The sequence below is a fragment of the Phoenix dactylifera genome, chromosome 14 (assembly GCF_009389715.1).
Source record: "Phoenix dactylifera cultivar Barhee BC4 chromosome 14, palm_55x_up_171113_PBpolish2nd_filt_p, whole genome shotgun sequence".
In the NCBI taxonomy this organism is placed as follows: domain Eukaryota; kingdom Viridiplantae; phylum Streptophyta; class Magnoliopsida; order Arecales; family Arecaceae; genus Phoenix; species Phoenix dactylifera.
The window spans coordinates 4,056,545-4,080,158 of NC_052405.1; the positions used below are offsets into that span (position 1 = coordinate 4,056,545).

A 23,614-nucleotide genomic window follows, 5' to 3' on the forward strand; every position below is an offset into this window, starting at 1 on the left:
AAACCCTGCAAATTGTGCATGCAGGACTTTAGTATTCTCTCTGAACCAAAATTCTTATTCTCACTATCAATTTCCCAACAAGTCAATTGATGATACATCCACAGCCTGTCCAGCTAAGGTTCTATATGTATGTCACAGTCTTGGTGCTATTGAGGCCAGAATTTCTTAAACCTCACACTGAGTACTCAAGCATTTCTTCTGCACATTTTAATATGATGGCAAACCAAAAAGAAAAGGAATCATCTTCTCACGGAACAGGGCATAAGAAACCACTCTTCCTTCTGCCAAAAGATAGGTTGTTAAGAAAAGCATTGCATAAACCAAGCCCTTTTGTTATTTTCTGGTAAGCCAAGCAAGACAAGCATTCTAATGCTTATTATAAAGATATGATGGAGGTAAAACATTAACAAGCATAACATCATGTTATACCATATGAACCTTTAGTTGTTGTGGGTGGTATTAGTTAAGACATCAGATATTTACCAAAGATATATAAGCTGAGATAAGAATAACACGTTTGGCCATTCAGACCTGCAATCAAAATGAAAATGAGATCATAGCCTAAAGAAAGTTGTAATTCTTAAAATTAATGTACATTGAGAAAGCTAGATCATTCAGATCAGGCAGCACCCCTCATTTGTTTAGGTTTAGCCACCCCAGTAAAAATAAAAAGCCAAGTCAGAACAATGTGCTTTACCTAAAGTATGAAACATAATAAACGCCTATTCTTAATCAAATGAAACTTTGTGATCAGAGGGGAAAGGCATCACCTAGAACTCTTCCCACAACATACCCTATTTGGTCTATAAAGGATGTAACTACCGGATTCTACTAAGTGATAATAAGAAGGGCTAGTTTTCCATAGACTAAAATCCTTTTTATAATTTTATTAACACTTGCAGTTGAAATTTGATTCACACAACTTAATTATAAGAGTGGAAAAAGCAGCTAGTTATCTCACCTAGGAAGTTATGGAGGGACATGAGATTTTGCTGTACCGGCCCATGCAACAAATGCCTACTGCAAGATCTACCTATTGAAGCATCTCAAATTTCATATCATGATTTTTTTCTTTTTGGATGCTCAGAATAGATAATAAAAAATAGTTATTATTATTAATATTTTTATACAATATCTGACACCGAAATACAATGACATGTCTAAGTAAAACAGGTAGTAGTAAACATCATATAGAAATGGCAGAAGCGACCATGCATGGGAGTAATAGTCCAATATTATTCTAAACTGACCTAAAAATAGCATTCTGGGAGATATACTATGTTATAAACAGGGATGAAGGTAAGCCTAAAATATGTAAAATAACAATTCATTAACTGCTGCACCTGCAGCAACTACATTGAATAGAAGCACCAAATCCACATTACTTATTGGAACCCGTTACATTTTCTGAAGAAAGTGAAGCAATAGCAACTCAAAAGTTCATGAATTTAGATAGCTGAATTTACTTTCAGTTTTTGGGCTTTTATTTTTCTATTTTTCACTGTTTTCATATAACTTTTTAGTTGTTGAGTCTCTATTGTCAGTCAAATTGGGGTCTGGTCAGCACATATATTGTTAGGAATTGGTCAGCCACTATTAACCGCTTATTTCTTATTGATTAATAGGACATCAGAAAGGTTTTGGGCTTTTGGCTGACTGATTCAGTTTTATTTCATTCTCTTTCAAAGAGTCCTCCTAAGTTAAGGTAGGATATAAAGTTGTATGAGATTTAATATTCATACAAATATGAATGCCACAGGTCCGTGTTTCCTTTCTTCTTTATCTTCTACTGTTCTCTTATTTTGTCCTCTCTTCTCTCTTCCACTTTACTTTCTCTATGTTCTGTGCTAAAGTACTGCTGCTAACAGAAAATTTCTCACCGCGAATCAGATGATTAAGATCAGAGATCAAATCTGTTGTTAGATAATTGGTTTATTGCAATAAAAAAATAGTGAATACTGAATAGATATAGCTCAGGATTCGTCAGATCTGAACCTAACTAGCAGCAGAATCCTGCCATGTAGCTTGTAAATCTTAATGAGGTTACACTTAAGCATGATAACATGCAAAATAGTTGTTAACAATACAAAGTTTTTGAAAAAATAATTGGTTTAGAAGATAATATGCGTCTATTTGTATTAACCACAATGAAAATATGTGCGTCTTTCAATAAAGATTTGTTTTTTGCATAAGTACCTATGGAAAGGCAGCGAGAACTTTTGGAACCTTAGTTTAAATAGGACATTTCTTCATCATTATTGCTATCACAAGTCAGATTTAAAATAACTTATGCACTGGACTGGTTCAAAATTTTCGTATATGTATATATGAATTCACAGAAAAAAGGGTCTCTTTTAAGTATTTTATTTTATCACACTGTGAATCATATCTCTAAAGGAAAAGTATGGCTATTCACAATTCCAACTCAATAAGCAAAGCATCCCAAAGGAAACATTATGGATTTCCACTTAAAAAAAGTCCTGATTGCAGGAGTAGCTTCCAACACATGTTGACTCTAATAAATACATCATTAACTATGAATTCCAATATGATATGCGCTGCCATTTTCAATAAACAACACCTAAAAAATGTTTTACACTAGATTAACTCCATTCAACATAATAAAATCAAAGAAACAACTTCTACTAGATACCAAATCTTACATTTTTTTTCTTTTTTTCTGTTCATAAGTAATATATTGCATTCATAATATTGGGGCATATTGATTAATGATCTCTTGAGGTAGATGGTTCTACGTAGTGACTTTGTCAAAATTAAAATGCTTCCACTCATGTAACATGATAGTTGGTGATAAACTAACCATACCTTTATGGCCTCTCTGGCCGATGGAAGACCTCGTACATCCTGCTGGCAAGAGTTTCTGCTGTAAAGGGCTGATGGAAGGGAGGAGTTAGAGAGAATCAGGACACCAACCGCATTCAAAATCCGTATTTTTTGGGATAAGGTAAAATCACCTTGCAGGTGGAATCTGTAATCTCTGAAGAATCAAGATGGAGGGAAAGAGCAAGCCATCTTTACCTTTACAACTACTTTCTTTGGCCGCTCTGCACTGTATTTCCTCCTCATTGTTCCCTAGCAGATAGATTGTGGCTTCCAGCACCCAACCAAGGTCTTGAGGAACATAAACAACAGAGTATTAATAAAGCTGTCAAATTAAGAATTATTACAATTAGAGTTGGTGCCAAAGTTGTAATAAAGCTTAAGAGTTGAACATCCATATAGTGATAACATCTTGGTTATTTGAATGCCCACCAAATAGAACAACATAATAATATGGCAAACAAAGTTATTAATATAAGTACTTATACTGGGTATAGACTAAGCAATTAAATACTAATACAATGTCGAAAGATGCAACAAGTGGACTATACGAACTAAAAAACAAAATCATCGGTCTGGAGAATTAATGACTTGGTGGAGACTAAGTTGGAAAAATATTCACAAATTTAAGGATAGAATAAATGTTAGAATTCAAGATGAGGTTATGTTGAAATTGATATGAAACATGATGATCAGCCAAGGCTCAAGGTACAAGAAACAATGCTAAAGTAAGAAACGACAATGTCATGTCATTGGTGGTCTCAATGCTTATATGTGCAGTTGAATTCCAATACTTCTTTGTTCATGATTAAATTACTAACAAGATAGCACCAGTGTCCCATCAGGTTTATAAGTTATTTTTTGGATAATCAAATCCTCTGACAACCACTCTAACTCCAGGTCATTCTGATCATAGATGAAACTTATTATGATTTTTCTTTTTTCGCCCTCCCTGAAAGACCATTCAGAAGGACCACTTGTGCTGAACTAGATCTGTGAGAGCTCAGGTTAGGTTGGTTTGATGATGATCGTGATGCAATGAACTATAGAAATGGTTCAACCCATTCAAGGAAATGTGAAGTCGAGTCGAGGATCCATTCTTGTGACAACATCTAGGTTAACTGTATCATCATTAAGCAAAATAACCTGTCTATCTTTCAGAACCTAGATAGCCCCTGGTTAAAAATATGATCACAATATACCCATCCTTTAAATTCATAAAGGTCATTGTTCTTGCTCAGTTAATTTTAATCATTCAGAAAAATAATATCCTTTTCAGGTCCGACAAGTAGTGTATTGTCGCAAATTGATCACCGGAAACTATGCTATATAGTGTACATACATCATGCAATTACAGAGAGAGCAAAAGTTTCATAAATTTTTCATGGTTCAGGCATCAAAAGCTTACATTATGAAAACTGATAAAAGAAATCCTAATTGCACTCATGTGGCTCAAAAACTCAAGGAGCCAATACTTCAATATCATTTCTATTAACCAAAGGAAAATTGATAGGCTATAAATCAGTTGCAGATAATCAAAAAATCACTATGATAATCTTTATGCGAGGCAGTTCCAAAGTGTTAAAATTAACTAAATAAGTGAGGTAAGAAATTTCCGTCCTTCCTAGTTGTGTTCACAACATCATTTTATAGAATAAGTGACAGAAGAAATTTGGGCCATTCTCGTGTTTTTATCCACCTCCATCAAGATATGCATTAAATTGCAACATTGGTTAACCAATGCCATGACACTTAGGATCAAGGTTTGACGAATCAGGCCAAACCACCCGGTTCAGGTAGTACCGAGCCGACCTGGTGCGAAACTGGGTCGGTTTGCCATTTCAATTTGGTTCCGGCCCTTACGGTTTAGAACCACAAAGGGACCGGCCGGTACCGATCCTTTTCGGATGGTAATAATAATGCCACAGTCCACATGATGTCTTTAAAAGGCACTGAAGGCGTTGGGAAGGCCCGAGAAGGCCTTCCCAACGGAATTTGACACATTCTTCGCCGCTTTTCCTTTCCAAAAAATCCACAAACACCACCGATTCAGGCTATCAGAAGGAAGAGCCAAGGCTAAATAAGGTATGATTCCTCTTCCCTATCTCCTTCCTTATTTTGGGGGGGAGACTTGAAAATATAGCTCAAAAATTACAAAATAAAAGAAGAATCAGGAGATCATTCCAAAATTTTTGATTTGGCTTGATTTTTTATATGTTGTAGATCTATGAATGATGTACACGTTAACATAAAAAATTTTAATTTTTGGATTATATATAATTTTTAAAAATTAAAAATATATTTTTGGATTAAAAAAGTTAAATTTTTTAAAAATAAATAAAAAAGTATAAAATCAGAAACGTATTTAAGAAAATGCAAGATACTCTATATAAAAATTTAGTGCCCATTCATTCAAATTTTGATGTGATCATGTGCACAGTAGCTTAGGCCTAACTTTGAAAAAGATTGAGAAATAAGTAGCCTTTTATGCATGCCCAAGGGTCTAAAAAGTATATATAGCATCCATTGTTGGGTTCTACATGGATCTAAGCTGAAATTAATTTTTTAGAATATTAATAATTAAAAATTAATTTTAAATACAAAAAATAATTTAAAATATACAATTATTACCAAAAAATATGAAAAATTAGTACTAAGTATTACATAATTCAGAAGTAATTTTTGAGATAGAAATATTTTTCTGAATTTATGATATATAAATATTTTTAAAAAATTAAAAATTATTAAAAATATATAAATAAATTAAAAATATAAAAAATTAATGTTATGTATTAAATAAATCAGATGTATTTTCGAAAATAGAAAAAATTATCATCGTCATATTAATATTTTGTTAATTTTAAATAATTGATAAATTGTCGTATTTGATAAATCTGCAAGAATGGGGCCATCAAGGAAAAAGGACCTAGAGCGTGATAGTGGCTGGGAGCATGAGCAAATGCTCTCGGATCGGTACCATTGGCAGTGCAACTAGTGCAACATAGAGTTCAAAGGAGAAGGGGTAACCAAGTTGAAGCAATACTTAACTAATGTTTATCCTGACGTATCTATGTACCGGAAATGCCCATAGGAGGTTCGACAGCTAATGAAAAAGCACTTTGTTGATTTCAGAGCAGCGAAAGAGAGGGTTGCAAAGAAGAAGACGGAGGTGAACAGCCGAGCAGTAGAGGCACCTTCCTATCACTCTAGGGAGTCAGAGGAGGCGTCCGCTCAGATAACGAAAAGGCACAGATTCAAACTGCCATGCAGGCGAGTCTGGATGATCAATGGCAGTAGGATGAGGTAGCGTGGCATAGAGCTCGATTTAGGCCCTTGTACTATGAGTCGGGCTTCGATTCTGCAAGCAGTAGGCAGATCCAGAGTTCAGGAGGACCTCCTCAGTCAGAGAGGCCGTCAGCAGAGGCGGTGGCCGGATTGCAGCTATATTGGGAGCTTTTGCTAGCAAAAAGAAGTCATCGAGAGAGATTCCACTAGAAGAAGCAATCTATGATTAGATCTACATACCTTCTACAGCAGAAATTTGAAACGGCAGAGGGTTGACTCAATACTGAAGAAGAATAAGAAGAAAGATATATGGCGAGCTATTGGATCCTGATTCCACTTTAGCCATATCCCAGCAAATATGGCAGACACTACAAGTCTGCCATTTCTGTCATACAGGCTGCCGGTCCCAGTATAGATCCTCAAGGCCTGAAGGACATCTACAGTGAGCTTCTTAACAGTAATAAGAAGAAGCTAGAGAAATGGATTGCCTCCTACAAGAGTAAGTGGTTCATATATGGACTGTGATGTATGATCGATCCAATCAGATGGAGCATCAACTTTCTGACATACTATAATACAAAATTTTTTTTCCACAAGTCGGTTGATGCTTCTGATCAGATGCACAACACCGCATACATCCTCAAACTTATGGAAGAGGTGATTGATCAGGTAGCTGAGGAGAATGTTGTGCAAATCATCACTGATAATAGGCCACAATATAAGGCCGTCGTGGAGATCTTGATGGAGCGGCGACAACATATTTTCTGGACCCCACATGCTGCACATTGTATAGACCTCATATTGATGGACATTGCAAAGATTCGTAGGATGCAGCAGACAGTGGAGACAGCCCAAACGATCACCGGGTATATTTATAACCATACTTAGGTCCTTTCACTGATGAGGAGGTATGCAGGAAGAGAGATTTGAGATCAGAAGTCACATGATTTGCTACCAACTATGTTGCACTTGATAGTTTTTTTGAGAAGAAAGCAACCCTACGTCAGATGTTTGTTAGTTCCGAGTGGCAAGAAAGTAGAAATGCCAGCACAGCACTGAAGGGAGCAGTGTCGAAGATTTGGTGATGAGGCAGATATTCTGGCAGCAGGCCACTGTGATAGTGAAGGCTATCAGACCATTGTATTAAGTACTTCGAGACATAGATAGCAAAAGGTACCTACAGATAAGTTTTCTGTATCACATGATGGAGAGGGCAAAGGCTTAGATCATGGAGGTAGATCCAACCTGTGCCTAGGAGTACATCGGCATCATTGAGCGGCATGGGACTACCAAATGAGTAGGGACTTGCATCTAGCAGGTGTCAAAACAAGGGTTTGCTGGAAAAGGATGCCCTCTCCTTTGAGTCATTTCTCATTATATAGAATAAAGAGATTAATTACAGCAATTAAGACTCCTTAATCTAAGCATGTAATAAATATAATACAACCTAACTATGGAAAGTACATTTCAAAATCAAATCTCTATTTACAGTAATATATACTGGAGATAGGTTGTCATCGACAGCTGGCTTTGACATTTCAAAATCAAATCTCTATTTACAGCAATATATACTGGAGATAGGTTGTCATCGACAGCTGGCTTTGACACCTCCCTTCAAATTGATGCTGGTGTAGAAACTAGTAGCAATTTGTTTACGAGAAAATCATGTCGTTGCTTACGCAAAGCCTTTGTAAAGACATCTGCAATTTGGAGATTACTTGAGACATGTGGCAGGAAAATAACTTGTGCATCGAAAGCTTCACGAATCGAGTGGTAATCGACTTCGATATGTTTGGTATGTTCATGATAAACTGGATTTGCTGCAATTTGAATGGCACTCATATTGTCTGCATGCAGAGAATCAGAACAGATTAAGGAAATCTAAGTTCAGAAAGCAGTCCACGCAACTAAATAATTTTTGAACAAGCAGAGGACATGGCACGATATACGGCTTCAGTAGATGATTTAGCGACCCGATCTTGTTTCTTGCACTTCCATGAAATCAAAGCATTGCCAAGGTACATGCACCACCCTGTCATAGAGCGACGTGCATCAGGGCACCCAGCCCAATCTGATTCACTATAGACAGCAAGTTGAATATTAGATCTAGTAGAAAAAAATAAGCCAAGTGTAGGAGAACCCAGAAGATATCTGATTATTCGACGGACAACAACCATATGAAGATTTCGAGGAGAGAACATGAACTGACTGACATGATTAACTGCAAAAGAAATGTCTGGCCAAGTTACAGTTAAATAGATAAGGCTACCAACAATTTTGCGATACAGTGTGGGATCAGGAAGAGGGTCGCCTTCATCTTTTCGATATTTAGCATTAACCTCCAAGGGTGTATCAACCAAAGAAGAATCTTCTAATCCAACCAAAGCAATGAGGTCTTTAGTGTACTTATGTTGGTTTATGAAAAGACCTTCAGGAGAAGTATGCACCTCCAAGACCAAGAAATAGGTGAGGAAACCAAGATCCTTCATATGAAAACTAGCATTAAGAGACTCTCGAAGCTGATCAATCAAAGATGAATCACTGCCAGTTATAATGATATCATTAACATAGACAAGAAGGACAACAATACCCGTAGAAGTCTTGTGTAGAAACATAGATGAATCATATTGGCTTTGCATAAAGGAAAGTGCCAAAAGAGTCTCTCGGAACTTTTCAAACCAAGCCCTTGGACTTCTTTTAAACCATAACGAGACCCTTTCGAGCAACACACATCAGTAGGAGAAGTACTCGTCAAACCAGGAGAAAGACGCATATAAATTTCTTCCTTAAGGTCCCCATGAAGAAATGCATTCTTTACATCCATTTGATGAAGATGCCAAGCTTGTGATGCAGCTATAGCAAGAACTGTGCGAATTGTAGTCATTTTGGCCACTGGAGCAAACATTTCTTCATAGTTTATACCATATCCTTGACGGTTGCCAAGGCCCACAAGTCTCGCCTTACGCCTGTCCAAGGATCCATCTGATTGGAGTTTAATTGAATAAACCCACTGGCAGCCTATGGGTGTTACAGAAGATGGACATAGAACTATCTCCCAAGTATCATTCAGTTCTAGAGCATCGAGTTCTTCTTGCATTGCTTTCTGCCAACAATCATGTTTCATAGCCTGGGTATAACAAGATGGGATAGGAATAGTAGACAAAGTAGCAACTAAAGATGTACCTGGGTATCCATACCTATTTGGAGGACAAGATGCGCGGGTTGACTTGCGAAGAGGTTGAGGAATAGGTGCAGATTCAGGTGGTGGGGCAGGATCTTGCTGTGGGCCAGCATGACGAACACGCCTTTCATACACAAAACCTGGTTTAAACCTTGCTGCAAAAGGAGAAACAATTAATGTAGAATTGTCAACAGAAAAATCAGGTAAGAAGGATATGGAAGGTAAGGATGGAGACTCAATGTGAGATGTAAAAAAAATGTTGATTCTCAAAAAATATAACATTTCTTGAGACACGAATCTTCTTAGCAGAAGGATCATAGCACATGAAACCATTTTGGTGAGGAGCATAGCCAAGAAAAGCACATCTAATAGACTGGGTAGAAAGTTTATTTCGTTCATGAGGAGGTAGATGGACAAAACAGACACATCCAAAAGTATGGAGATCAGAGTACCTTGGATGACAATGGTATAGTCGAAAATATGGAGATTCATACCTTAATTTAGAAGCCGGAAGTCGATTAATTAAGTAAACTGCAGTACTAAAAGCCTCAACCCAAAATCTAGATGGAACAGATGACTCAAGAAGCAAAGTTCGAACCACATCAAGAAAATGACGGTGCTTTCTTTTAACAACACCATTCTGTTGTGGAGTGGATGGGCAAGATCGTTGAGATACGATTCCCTTTTGTTGGAGAAAATCCTGGAATTCATGAGACATGTATTCTCCACCAGAATCTGATCTTAAGGTCTTGATGCAGGTGGAAAATTGATTTTCAATGAATGCTAAGAAATTCTTAAACACTTCAAAGACTTCAGATTTTGACCGAAGAAAGTCGATCCATGTGAATCTACTGTGGTCATCAATGAATGTCACAAAGTATTTTTATTGAGCATGAGAAACAACAGGTGCAATACCCCAGACATCAATATGAATCTGATCAAAATAGTTGGTGGAAAGAGTATTATGAGTTGGAAAAGGCAGAACTTTGCTTTTGCCCAATTTATAGCTAGAACAATCAAACTCAACATCTATCGAAGAACATTGAGTTTTATTAGCAAGTAAACCAGAATTCAATACATGAAGCAAAACTTTAGAGTTTGGATGGCCTAGACGATATCTTACTCTTATTTTTGACAGCAATACAAGCAAAGGAAAACAACTTGAAATCATGAACAACAACTGGTATAGGCATGTGTAAAGGAAAGAGTCGTCCACATTTAGGCCCCTATGCAATCAACTTTCCCGACACCTGATCTTGCACAGTACAACCAGGTCGAGAAAAAAGAACTTCACATTTATTGTCAACCAATTGTCCAATGGAGATAAGATTACAAGATAAGCCAGGAGAAAGAAAACATCTTTCAAAGAGGAAGAGATTTCACCAATGGCTGTAATGGGTAGCAAATCCACATTTGCAGTATGAATTTGCATATTCCCATTATAGTTTTTGACATTAGAAAGATTCTTGGAGAAATAGGACATATGATTCGAGGTTGTAGAATCAAAGAGCAAAGGTTTGAAGGAGATTTACCATTACCAGTGAGTCCAAGTGCTGAAAAAGCAGACAAGATCATTTGTTGAACCATTTCAGGTGTTAGAGAACCTGGGGTAGCAACTGTAGTTGAAGAAGTTTGCGAAGAAATCGTTGCTTTAGAGAGAAAATCTAAGAAATCAGAAGCTGGAGTACTAACAATAGCTTGAAATGCTCTTTGATTGCGATTTTATGGTCGCGTCTGACATGTTGTGATGATGTGCCCTTTCTCCTTGCAGTAATTGCAAAATTTCTTCTGACAGTGAGTTGCAATGTGGCCAAATTCCTTACAACCGTAGCATTTAACATTCCTCATATCTCGACCTTTTTGCTTCCCATTTGCTGCATAGGCAACATTCAGAGAACCTGTGGAAGCCTTCTGTCCTTCACAAAAGAAATTTGAGGACATAACACAGGAACACTTCTGACACCATCCCAATACCCAGCATATGAGATCCCAGGAAATTGAAGAAAATCCAAATTTTCTGCTAATAGGGAATTGATTTCAACTTTCTAGGGGAGAAATCGAATGAAAGCACAGTCTTGCAGTTAGGATGACCAAAAACTGTCATCAGAATGTCTTCCTATTCAGATGATGCTGGAAAAAAAAAATCAAATAAATCCCCAAATCGGAACTTTTTTATTCGGGGGAACTTGAAAAGACCATCACATGATAATCCAGCAAGAATCAAAACAGTCAAAGAAAACAAAAAGCAAGAAGAAAGCTAAAATTCTGAGGGGTTTGGACGAAGAAAACTTACAGGAGGAAATTAGAGCAGCAAAATTCTTCGAGAGATCAAGGTTACACCTTGCGAAGAATGAAAGGCAGCCATTGGAGGCGAAATGAAGGCCCGTGACCCTGATTTCGCCCCGCCGATCGCGCCATCGTCGCCCTCTATATCTCTCTCGCTCGCTCGCTCGCAGTGAACAAGGATGGGAGCTAGTTTACGAAAGCACTTATGCGTACTATTCACGTAAGAGGGGGGGTTATATATGGAAAGGCTTATCCGAAATCCCACTAAAAGGTTTATTTTCATATATATGCGTACTATATCTATATATATAGTTTCTATAAATATAGATAGGGTGCTATATATATCGTATCCGAAACTATATATACGAAGAAAAAAAAAATCCGGCCTTATCTATTTCCGTATCTGATTTGGATTCTAATGCTAACTTCTTATTCTTCTTTTTTTTGTCCACTCCGATCTATATACAAATCTGGATATTTAGCATATACATATATCGGATATGTATCCGACCATAGCAAAACGTTGCATCTGATTTATATGGATTATTTTTTTATTTATTAAAAGTATTAAGATCATTAATAAATTATTTCATATATAATTATTATTTTCTATGAAAATAAGTATTTTTTTAGTAAAAATGAAAATTTTAATTTTAGATAATTTCATAACTTTATTGACTAAAAGTATTTATAAATATTATAACTTCTATGTATTTATAAACTTCACTCTCTAAAAATAGATAATTTATGATCTTTTATTTAAAAAGAAACGATGATATTGGATTAACAAACTATTAATAATCTTTATATCATATATATACAGGATTTTAATTTTAAATATTTTAATATAGATTAAGTTGAACTAGTAACTTAAACTCTTGACTTAGTCGATTAATATGTAGATTTAATAACTATAATTTAAATCTTTAATTATTTTGTATTACATGCAATTTGTACAGTGACTTATGTTACCATCTTTATGATTATATGATTAATATTAGTTTTTATTAAATTTTGCCGATTGATTTATTTGATAAAATAAATGTGGATATACGCAGCGCCCCCACGGGCTCCCCCGTGCCCCGCCGGCCTCCGCCGCCCCCCACCGGCCTCCGACGCCCCTCCGCGGCTGTCCGATGGCGGCCGAAGGTGGGCTCCCTCCCTCTCTTCCCTGCGCTCCCTTTTTTTCTCCTCGTCTTCTTCGTCTCCGGCAAGAAACCGGCCTGTACCGGTTTCCACGGCTCCGCCGTACCGGTAGCTGGCCGGACCGGTTTGTACCGGCCCGTACCGGCCGGTTCGGCATACGCTGGTCTTAATGCTTGGGGTGTAGATCATAATTTAAATTTAGTAGATACTCCTACTTGTACATAATCTTGAGCTATGGTGGCCTATCAAGCTTAAGGGCAAGCCTGAACCTGCCCATTTATGATCAAATTCATCTCAGCTCAGATAACACAGCTAAATCCAGTTATAAAAAGACAAATTATATTCATTTATTTGGATGTGTTAAATATAGATAACAATCAACAAGATCCAATCCAAATCAACGACTTTGTTTTATGAAAATTGTTGATATTATCATCCAATTAAATTACTACAGTTTGTTAGTACTAAATTTCTTTTAAGAATCAATAAAATAATAAATTTTTTAATTGTATTATAATGTTCTTGAAAGTGTCAAATGTTTTGAACAAAATCCAACGTCCATTCTCTAAATCAAAATTTAAAAACCTTACTTTGTAGAATAGAATATTACAACTTGTGTAGACAATTGCACTTCAAAGACGGATTGGATAGCCTCCTATATGGCTCATCATTCAGGCGACTTCATCTGGGTGGATCAGGCTTCTGTCCTGTCTGCCTTGCAGTCTATTTTACTTTCTGACTTTTTGGGCAATACTCACACCCGTTATGTGCGAGTTGCCGATATATCAAAAAAAAAAGACCGATTTCTAGAAATAGACTTTTATGTCCTTTTCTAATGGCATGCTTTCTCAAATTGCTATTTAATTGAATTTTTGTATAAAATAGAGGAAATTATGCACAAATGACTTGACTGTTTTATCATACAACTTTTGATCACATTTATTTATTTATTTTCAAAGAATGATTGAGTTTTGAAATATTTGGAAGCTTTGGCCCCTTAGCTCTAATAGATACGCTCAAATAATATGTTTGAGTAAATAAGGGCAAGTGAACACATTTGGATGGTGCATGCATTTACGTGGATGCATATATTTTTCAAAACGAGGTATGTTTGAAGATACTTTTTACATGAATGCTTATATTTTTTCACAATGAGGTAAGTTTATACTTTTGTGGATATATAATACTTGTAAGGAAGGAGGCTGGGGGTATCTACCTACCAGGGGAGTCCTAGCCCGACGAGGAATGCACATCACCCCGAGATGCTGGCCTGTCAGGAGATAGAGGAGACTATTTTCCATGCCCTTTTTGGTTGTCAGAGGGTGGCTTCGTTATGGGAGTGTGCCTCGGCCTGCTTTCGTCTGCACTAGAGGTAATCGTCGATAGAGGAGTTTCTGACACTTCTGGCTAAGTCTTCTTGAAGAACGGGCCTCCTGTCATTGAAGATTAAGACAACTTATCTGGCTTATCACTGCTGGCTAGATAAGAATCAAAAAAATAGTAGAATCAACCCATTCCATATTCCACAAACGGCTCATCATAATCAACATCAGTATAGCCAAATGGCCTTAGTGCCAATTTTTCTCCATTGTTTCTTGCCATGCATGCAGTGATTCAAAGACATCATAGCCTTTGAGAAATGAGCAGATACATGCTTCTCCACCTTGCCTGCCAATATGTTCACTCCGCAACATATATTAGTTGACCATCCTAACAAGAGGAAACAATAGGTCTCTTCAACAGAGAATCTTTTCAAGCTAGATTATGGGCTCACAAGCAATGCGGCCTATTTGTATGGGTTCACTCCATCTAATTTTGATCCCTAGATGATTCACTAGTAAGACGTGTTACAGTTATGATCTTGTCACAGATTGCATTCTTCTTTACCACTTGTTTTATTGTTACTGTCACGACTATTACAACTTTTTTGAGAACTAGGACGGATGGAAACCAAGCTGAATATCAAAATGAGGGCAGGAACAAACTCAGGTCTGCTGTACCAAAACAAGAGATTTTTACTGACTTGGACAGTTGGTACCCTTATTGTCAGAATTATTATTGCCATAGTTCTAGTAGTTGTTAATATTGCTTCTTCTTGTTCTTTTTATTTATTTTTACATACATGTTTTTCAGTTGTGTGGCAGTCAATCTCCCCAGTTTCGAACACAACATGGTAGAAAGTGGATTGTGGTTTTTGAGGAGTAAAATAATCTTTTAGAATGGCCAACAACTGCACCTTAAGAAGCAAGCATACCATGAGATAGAAGGGAAGAAGCGTGTACTTGCTCATGCCTTGGATGTTATTGATGTCTTTGGTATACTCTACAAATATCTTGAACTCACATATCTGCAGGACACATATCTATGTGTATTGGCACTTAAACCATGCTATAGTTGATTTTGATTGGGGAATTGCAAAAGCATGGAGAAGGTTCCATTGTACCTTATTATAATTATTTTATACCTTTATTATTGTATTATACTATAAATATAATATTATATTACATTATTTTATAATACATTAATATGTTATGTTAAATAATTTAATATTATGTTATATTATACAAATTAATTTACGCTAATAATTATAATATTTTATACCTTTATTATTGTGTTATACCATAAATACAATATTATATTACATTATATCATAATACATTAATATGTTATGTTAAATAATTTAATAGAAAAATTAATGTACGCTAATTATTATAATATTTTGTATCTTTATTATTATATTATACTATAAATATAATATTATATTGCATTATATCATAATATATTGATATGTTATGTTAAATAATTTAATATTATATTAAATTATTATGCTATAGCATACAATGTTATATTACTATATTATAATAATATTATATATATTATAGTAATATTATACTATATTGTATATTTATATATTAATATATGTTATATTTTATTATGCTTTGTTGTATAATACTATACAATGTCTTTTATGGTAATTTTGTCATATAAAAGTACTTTCTCAGTTTGTTTACCAAACACATGTTCAAGTGCCACAGCACTTTAGAAATATAGTTACCAAACAGCAAATAATTTTTTATAAAATCTCTACTTTTAACAGCTCTACTGCCAACAGCTTTTCCAAATAGGGCCTAAAAGGTGAATACCAAAGGTAAGGAGAGACAGCCCTTCTAGACCAAATGCATCATCGGCTTAGTGGGAAATTTTAGTTCCCTAAACCAAGGAACACCTCTGTCACGATCTTTACCATCACCATAAAGCTAAAGGAACTATTATCCATCATCACTAACATCATGAAAATCCCTTACCCAAATGTAGGATGTAAAAGTAGCTTATCTTACCTCATTCTACTTCCTATATCTAGCAGTAAGCACATATTACATCAAGGTTCGCATCTTGAAAGATAGCTCTGGGCTGCTGCACATTTGATAAGAATTTCTTAACTCCCTCTTATCTTTTTCTTTCATACTTCTCTCAAATCTTCTTGTCTTAGCATCCTTTCTCATTAATAATTCTAACGCTAGGTAGATGCTGAAGTCATCGAGTGAGAACAGGTGCCAAACATCTTCCACCTGCAAAACCAAGGCCCAAAGCTTGAATCTTGGTCAGACCAAGTGTCCAGAGTCTTTAACCATATACTCTTAATTGTTATTTTCCTAGGCCCTTTGTATCTACTAGAAAATGAAAGAGAAATAAAACTTTCATCCGATGGAAAAAGGAAAAAATGGGGATTTTCCATCGTTTGATTGCACAAAGGCTCTGCTTGACTGTCATTTTAAAAATAAGAAAGAAAAGAAAAATAGCAGCAGAAAAAAGAAAAGAAATAAATTGGGAAATTTCTCATGTTTGAACTGAGAAAATTGCAGAGAAAATAGTTAAAAATTTGTTAAGTTATTTGTTAATTTTTTCCCAAAACCGCTAACTTTTGGAGAAGAAGAAACTTTACAGTTGTAGGAGAAACTCTTGACCATTATTTCTCCTTTTATTCTCTTCCTGACTTTCTTTTCAGTACCAAGCAATGGAAGTTTTCTTCACTTTTTTGGCAACCGAAAAGTATTTTAAAAAAAGAAGAAAAAGGTTTTGGAAAATTATTATTTGGTTGTGTTAGAGGTGGTTTTGCATGGGTTAGTTTGTTGTTATCTTATATAAAATTCCAGAAGAGGAATGAGATTTGGTTACTTTTCCAAAAAATAGTACCTTGGCGAGCAAATTTATGCACTATGTCATCTCATGAAAAATTTCCTTTTGGATTTCCTCTCGCTAACATACATTGGAGGAAAAGGCTCCCCTAGCAAATTTTTCTCGCTTTATCAGCACTGAGCAAGGCCTTAGTGTCCCAAGTACTAAAACTTGCATAAAGGCTCCTCAAAATCATATCAAACCAATGATGCCCTATGTGGATCACTAAATGCAGTAAAATTAGGGCTTTTCATAAAGACAAACAAAAAAGTATTGAATTGCCTAAAAAGAGCTATATAAATCAGAATGTTAGCTAACACTCATTGAAAACATATATACTTGCACTTATAGATGGCTCCATGCAGAAGTACATAAAAAGAATCTGGTAAACCTACCTTTTATGGTTTTCCCATGTACCCGTTTATGATTAAAATACCATCCTCGCATAACCTCCAGGCATATTCTCGATATGATCCTGCAAGATCTTTAATGTTACATGCTTCGAGGTCTCATGCAGATTTTTAACCGCGTAACAAATGAAATCTAAAGCTTATCATTCTGCATATCTCATCCCTTCATTCGCACAATAAAAATAGTATCCTGCAATATGTATTATTTAAATAGAAAAAGTAAATATTACAATGTTTTGATTTCATAAAACCTATTAGAAGAACGTTAACTCGTGTAATCGCGAGACTTGGACAGGATAATCACGAATATGTAAATCATTCACAAAGGAATGTATAAGAACCAATAATTCGATGTTAGCAGACATTTATTCGAGAACCTTCCAAAATATTTGAACCCATACTACAACACTATTTCTGCTACAATGAAATCAACAGACTTATTAAGATTCAAAAATGCTTCTGATCTAGGTAAAATATTTCAGATAGCTTCAATATAAAAAAATTGATGCAGAAGAGGAATTGATTTGCTAGTTTTTTGGAGTACTAACTTGGGGACCAAATTTTGAAGGATTATCAAAAGTTTGTACGTGGTATCTGAGCCACAAAATAAGCTAAAAGTTGCTGGAAGTTTTGGCAAATTGCAACACGTACCTATTTGAACTATTTATAAATGAATTTCCTTTGAACTTTAAAGCCAAAAAGAAGTGGAGAAATTGGTACTACATGATGAGAAGACAGCAATGAGTGATGGAGCAGATCAAGAACCTTAATGAATATAAACAATTAAAAGGACAACCTACAAGGATAAATAACAACAGTGGCCTCACCACTATCAAGTTTGTAAAGAGCCATTGCCCAATTGTTTACCATGGATTTATCACCTAGGGAAGAAGAAAATGGCATCACCCTGAAAGACGAGAAAACCTCGATTTTTTTCCAGATCCAAATTGTGTAAGCTACGTAAATTTGGTTGTCCTTTCCTAGTCCGACACATAAATGAAGTCATAATATCACATCTTGGTTCCTCTATATATAAGGACAGCTAAACTATTTTGAAGCTCAAAGCAAATGATTTTTGAAATTCAACAAAACCACAGCTGGAAGTAGAACATTAAAACATTAGTCCTACTCAAGGATTCCCCAATCTGCATAATTACATCATAAATACAGACTCACATTACAATCCACCTACAAAAGACAACATAAAAAGTGGATGAGAAAACCTTTAACAATTATTATCATTAAGCTAATAAAAGCAAGAACTTGATTTTTTTTCTGAAATAAGAGGGAAACAATGTGCAATCTCCCTGAAAGGGCGATCAAAAGATGATCTCCACTCAATGCTTGATGATACATTTGCTTCACAAACTGCTCATCCTCAATAAGCTAGAAATTTATTAGAATCCAAATTCATAAACAAATGCAAATAATGGTTCATCTGTCCCACATTTCAACCTAAAACCCAGTTCAAATCAAGTCCTGATGGTGCTAGCTCTTGACCCTACCCATCCAAATGAGCACAAATTAACCACTTTGTATTACCAATATCCCATCAAATGGATAACACTAAGTAAAATTATCAAACCATCATAGACAGATCTTTTGTAAAATAAGAATACAGCATGGTAGTTCAACATGCATAATGCACAAACTAGTTAAGATTTTTGCAAATAAAAAGGCATTCCAGAATATGACCATATAATCATTTTACATGGTTATAAGCGAGAACTTGATTACAAACTCACATTACAATCCACCTACAAAAGACAACATAAAAAGTGGATGAGAAAACCTTTAACAATTATTATCATTAAACTAGTAAAAGCAAGAACTTGATTTTTTTCTGAAATAAGAGGGAAACAATGTGCAATCTCCCTAAAAGGGCGATCAAAAGATGATCTCCACTCAATGCTTGATGATTCATTTGCTTCACAAACTGCTCATCCTCATTAAGCAAGAAATTTATTAGAATCCAAATTCATAAACAAATGCAAATAATGGTTCATCTGTCCCACATTTCAACCTAAAACCCAGTTCAAATCAAGTCCTGATGGTGCTAGCTCTTGACCCTACCCATCCAAATAAGCACAAATTAAACACTTTGTATTCCCAATATCTCATCAAATGGATAACACTAAGTGAAATTATCAAGCCATCATAGACAGATCTTTTGTAAAATAAGAACACAGCATGGTAGTTCAACATACATAATGCACAAACTAGTTAAAATTTTTGCAAATAAAATGGCATTCCAGAATATGACCATATAATCATTTTACATGGTTATAAGCAAAAAAAAAACATTAGCATGCCTTAGGTCTTGTATAAGGAGAATTCTGACCAAAAGGGGCTAGAAACATAACATTCAACAGATATGTATAACATGGAAAACCATTTGAGTAAACTGAAACCATTGCATGTAAACGGTAAGGGAAGATGAAATTGAGCAACAAGATATCAGCAACTCCCAGAACAATTGTTTAAATAACTGTAACAGAAAAAAGTTGTTCTTAGCAGGCAGGTCTCAAAATAGATGCACCATTTATTAAAAGCAGAAAACTACCTAGAAGTAGAAATTAGAAAAGACAACAATATCAAGAAAACCTTCTTCCAATTCACTGCATTACCATCAAAGCCCTCAATTAAGGATACCTGCACCGGCATTGCTCTGCCTAGCAATCTTGGACCACTCAGTGTGGAACGACCCAGGGCGGTCGACACGTTCATAGGTGTGCGCCCCAAAGTAGTCTCTCTGCGCCTGCACCAAGTTTGCAGGCAGCCGAGCGCGGCGATATGTGTCAAAGTATGCCAAACTGGAGCACATCCCCGGCGTGCTGATTCCAGCCTCAATTGCCAGCCCCACGACCCTCCTCCAAGCACCCTGTCGCTGCACCATCTCCCTCGCGAACTCTGGGTCCACAATTAGGTTCGCAAGCCTCCGGTTCCTCTCGTACGCCTTTTTGATCCTGTCCAAAAACCTCGCCCTTATGATGCAACCCCCCTTCCAGATCCTCGCCAGCTCCCCGAGATTGAGGTTCCACCCCTTCTCCTCGCTCTTGGCCCGGAGCAAGTTCATCCCTTGGGCATAGCTACAGATCTTGGAGGCATACAGAGCCTGCCGGACATCGTCTATCAGACGCTTCTTGTCGATCGTTCGTCCCAACAACGGCCCCGAGACCTCGCCGCCGATCCCGGCCTCGTCAAGAACTCTCGCAGCGGCCTCCCTCTCCTCCTTGAGCCCACTGAGGTATCGGGAGTCGAGGGAGGAGGCGATTGTGGGGGCCGCGACCGAAAGCTCCGCCGCCTGCTGGACCGTCCACTTCCCAGTCCCCTTCATCCCGGTCTTGTCAAGGATCTTGTCCACCAGCTCGCCCTCGCCGTGCTCGTCGGGGACCCTGAAGATGTCGGCGGTAATCTCGATGAGGAAGCTCTCGAGCTCACCGCTGTTCCATTCGGCGAAGATCTCGGCGAGCTCGCGGTTGGAGAGGCCGCCGACAGTGCGGAGGACGTCGTAGGCCTCGGAGATGAGCTGCATGTCGCCGTACTCGATGCCGTTGTGGACCATCTTGACGAAGTTGCCGGCGCCACCCTCGCCGACGAAGGTGACGCAGGGGCCGTCGTCGACCTGGGCGGCAACGCGGGCGAGGACGTCCTGGACGTTGTGGTAGGCCTGGAGGTGGCCGCCGGGCATGAGGGAGGGGCCGTGGCGGGCGCCGTCCTCCCCGCCAGAGACGCCCATGCCGAGGTAGAGGAGGCCGCGGGCGGCGGCCTCGCGGAGGCGGCGCTCCGTGTTCTCGTACCACTCGTTGCCTCCGTCGATGATGGAGTCACCGGGGTCCATGAACTGGGAGAGGGAGGCGATGGTCTGGTCGACGGGGGCGCCGGCCTTGACGAGGATGATAACGGAGCGGGGGCGAGCGATGGAGAGGACGAAATCGCGGGGGGAGTGGTGGCCGGAAAGGGGGAGGCCGCCCTCAACCGCCGCGCGGCCGACGGTCTCGTCGACCTTGGAAGCGGTGCGGTTGTAGACGGAGATCGGGAAACCCTTGTCGGCGATGTTGAGGGCTAGATTTTGGCCCATAACCGCCAGTCCGGCGAGCCCGATGCGCGACAGCGCAGCCGCCTCCATCGATCGATAGATCGAGCTAAGGTTTCGGCAACCGGATGAGGAGGAGGAGGAGGAGGAGGAGGAGGAGGAGAGGAAGGAGCCTGCGGAGAAAACGAAGAGACGGGGTTTGGTGGAGCCGGGAGCTGCCGTCTCCGAGGGGTTTTAGCGTTAAATTAGGGACTTTTAGGCCCATATCTTTTACCTTTTCACAAAAATCCCTCTTAAAATATTATTTTATTTATAACTTCTTGTCACATGACTGTCGGGTTTTTTTTTTTTTTTTTTGGGATGAAAACGACTACCCACACTAACCTAGCATGAGCACAACCAGCTACCTCAGCATCAAGCAAACAACATAAAGCCAAAGGAACAAATGATTGCTGCGTCTAGAGAAGATCTTTGAAGTAGTGCGCAACGAATGAGGTGACCCAGTCAACCGCCTGGTTCGCCTCTCGCAGGACATGCCTCTGGAGAACCCGGCACTTCTGTAGCATCCGACAAATGTCGCCCAGAAGCGGGTGCTCCACCTCCTCCCGCCCCTTCTCCCTCAGACACGCCGTCAGGGTTTGTTGGGAATGGGAGGGTTGGACAAGATGGAGGCCTTACTTCTGTTACATGGGAGGGGCATGAATATTCACCTCTAGTGCCCTACGTGCTAGGCTGATGAGTCGCTGGACCATGCTATCTTCTTTAGGGGTGGCAATCGGTTCGGGTCAGACATAAACGGGTCGGATCAGAAAATCATAAATCTGAACCCGACCTGTTTATTAAACAGGTCAGAAATTACAACCTGAACCCGACCTGTTTATTAAACAGGTAATCCGACTCGACCCATTTAACCTGTTTAATAAATTGCCCAACCCGTCCCCACCTACCCGACCCGTTTAACAATTGTCCTCGGGGACCTCGGCAGCTTGACAAATTTCAACAGATCGAAGTCTCGGAGGATGCGTTGTCGAGCCTCATGTACCGCCCGTCGTTGGAGAAGATGGGAGAGGCGAGATGGGTCCTCTACTTCACCGATCGGAGAAAAAGAGCGTGTTGAAGCTGCAACCACTGCTGCCTCTCCATCTCGTTGAGCGACCGCTTTAGTAGACCTCCAGCCGCTGCGGCTCCTCCTTCGCCGCCGACAGGCTCCGATCGGTTCGGCAACGGCGACATCTAGATCGCGGATCCGGCTCCGAACCAGAAGCCCCTGTGGAAATCGCGCCCTGGAAACCCAGATGCCATGGCTTCGCAAAGATCACAGACCAAGGGATGATCCGAATCCTTGGAGGAGATCTAGAGTTAGAGTTTCATACCTCTCAGTCTTCGGATCCGAACCGGAGAGTGGAGGGATGACCGGGGGGCGGTAGGAGCGGAGGAGAGCTAGGTTCAAGCGTTTGAAGAAGGGGTGGGCCTTGACGTCGGCCGGGCCACCAGCTTGGGGGAAGGCGAGGGGCTGCTTGACGATGTTTGGAGGGTGGCCTCGTTGCTGGGCCCGGTGAAGGGGGTCCGGCCGTAGAGAAGCTCGTAGAGGCGGACGCGACGCTTTTAAGGGATTGTGGGAGCGGCCGGTGGCAACCTCATGGGCGACGTACTTGTGGGTGCCGACGAATCGGTGGGAGGGGAGGGAGGGGGCCGGCTTGCGGGGGCGAAAGAAGCGGTCGAGGAGGTAGGAGGGGTCGGCGGCGCCGTCGGAGGGGTCGAAGGCGGCCGGCTTGAGGATGGGGGAGGAGGTGGACTAGAGAGAGCCAGAGAGGTCAAACCGAAAGAAAAGGGCAGCGGTGCCCGGGTGAACTTGGAGAGAGGATTTTAAATGGGTGACGATCCTTGTGGGCTATGGGCTATGGCCCTTATCCAACCTGACCCATATATTAAACAGATTATTAAACGGGTTATACAGGTTAAACGGGTCAGACATTTTAAACCTGTATCCGACCCAATTAATAATTTAACCTAATTTATTACTCGAACATGTTTAGGCCAAACCCAAACCTGTTTATAGCAGGTCGAACACAGATTGGGTTGGCGGGTCGGATCATATTTTGCCACCCTTAATCTTCCTGTGCCACCGTGCGAGGAGGGCTTGGAGGCAGGCGGGGTTCCCCACGAACCTCTGGTGTCATGCAGCGTCCTTCCTTCAGGTTCTTTGACAGTTGGCCGGAGCCTCGCAGTCTAGACCGGAGGCAGTGCAGGCGA

General features: G+C 39.0%; 1 protein-coding gene across 12 annotated transcripts; it reads right to left on the reverse strand.

Moving 5' to 3' along the window:
* Window positions 1-336: 336 nt before the first annotated feature.
* On the reverse strand, window positions 337-21,678 carry LOC103718335 (6-phosphogluconate dehydrogenase, decarboxylating 1, chloroplastic-like). Of its 12 annotated transcripts, none has more exons than XR_005514726.1 (8): window positions 19,978-21,678; window positions 17,311-17,390; window positions 16,078-16,308; window positions 13,960-14,172; window positions 9,324-9,462; window positions 8,717-9,229; window positions 2,976-3,132; window positions 337-2,894 (listed from the first exon to the last, which is right to left on the reverse strand). XR_005514726.1 is itself a non-coding variant. In XM_039133369.1 (3 exons), exons 1-2 carry the CDS (start codon window positions 21,452-21,454, stop codon window positions 17,314-17,316), a joined length of 1,554 nt encoding a protein of 517 aa, XP_038989297.1. In that variant the 5' UTR covers window positions 21,455-21,678; the 3' UTR covers window positions 15,905-16,308; window positions 17,311-17,313. The 12 variants fall into 12 exon arrangements, 4 of the variants coding, with proteins under 4 accessions (XP_038989297.1, XP_038989298.1, XP_038989300.1 ...); XR_005514731.1 differs by lacking the exons at window positions 337-2,894; window positions 2,976-3,132 and adding exons at window positions 7,460-7,973; window positions 8,076-8,158; XR_005514732.1 differs by lacking the exons at window positions 337-2,894; window positions 2,976-3,132 and adding an exon at window positions 7,460-7,973.
* Between the last annotated feature and the right edge of the window lie 1,936 nt (window positions 21,679-23,614).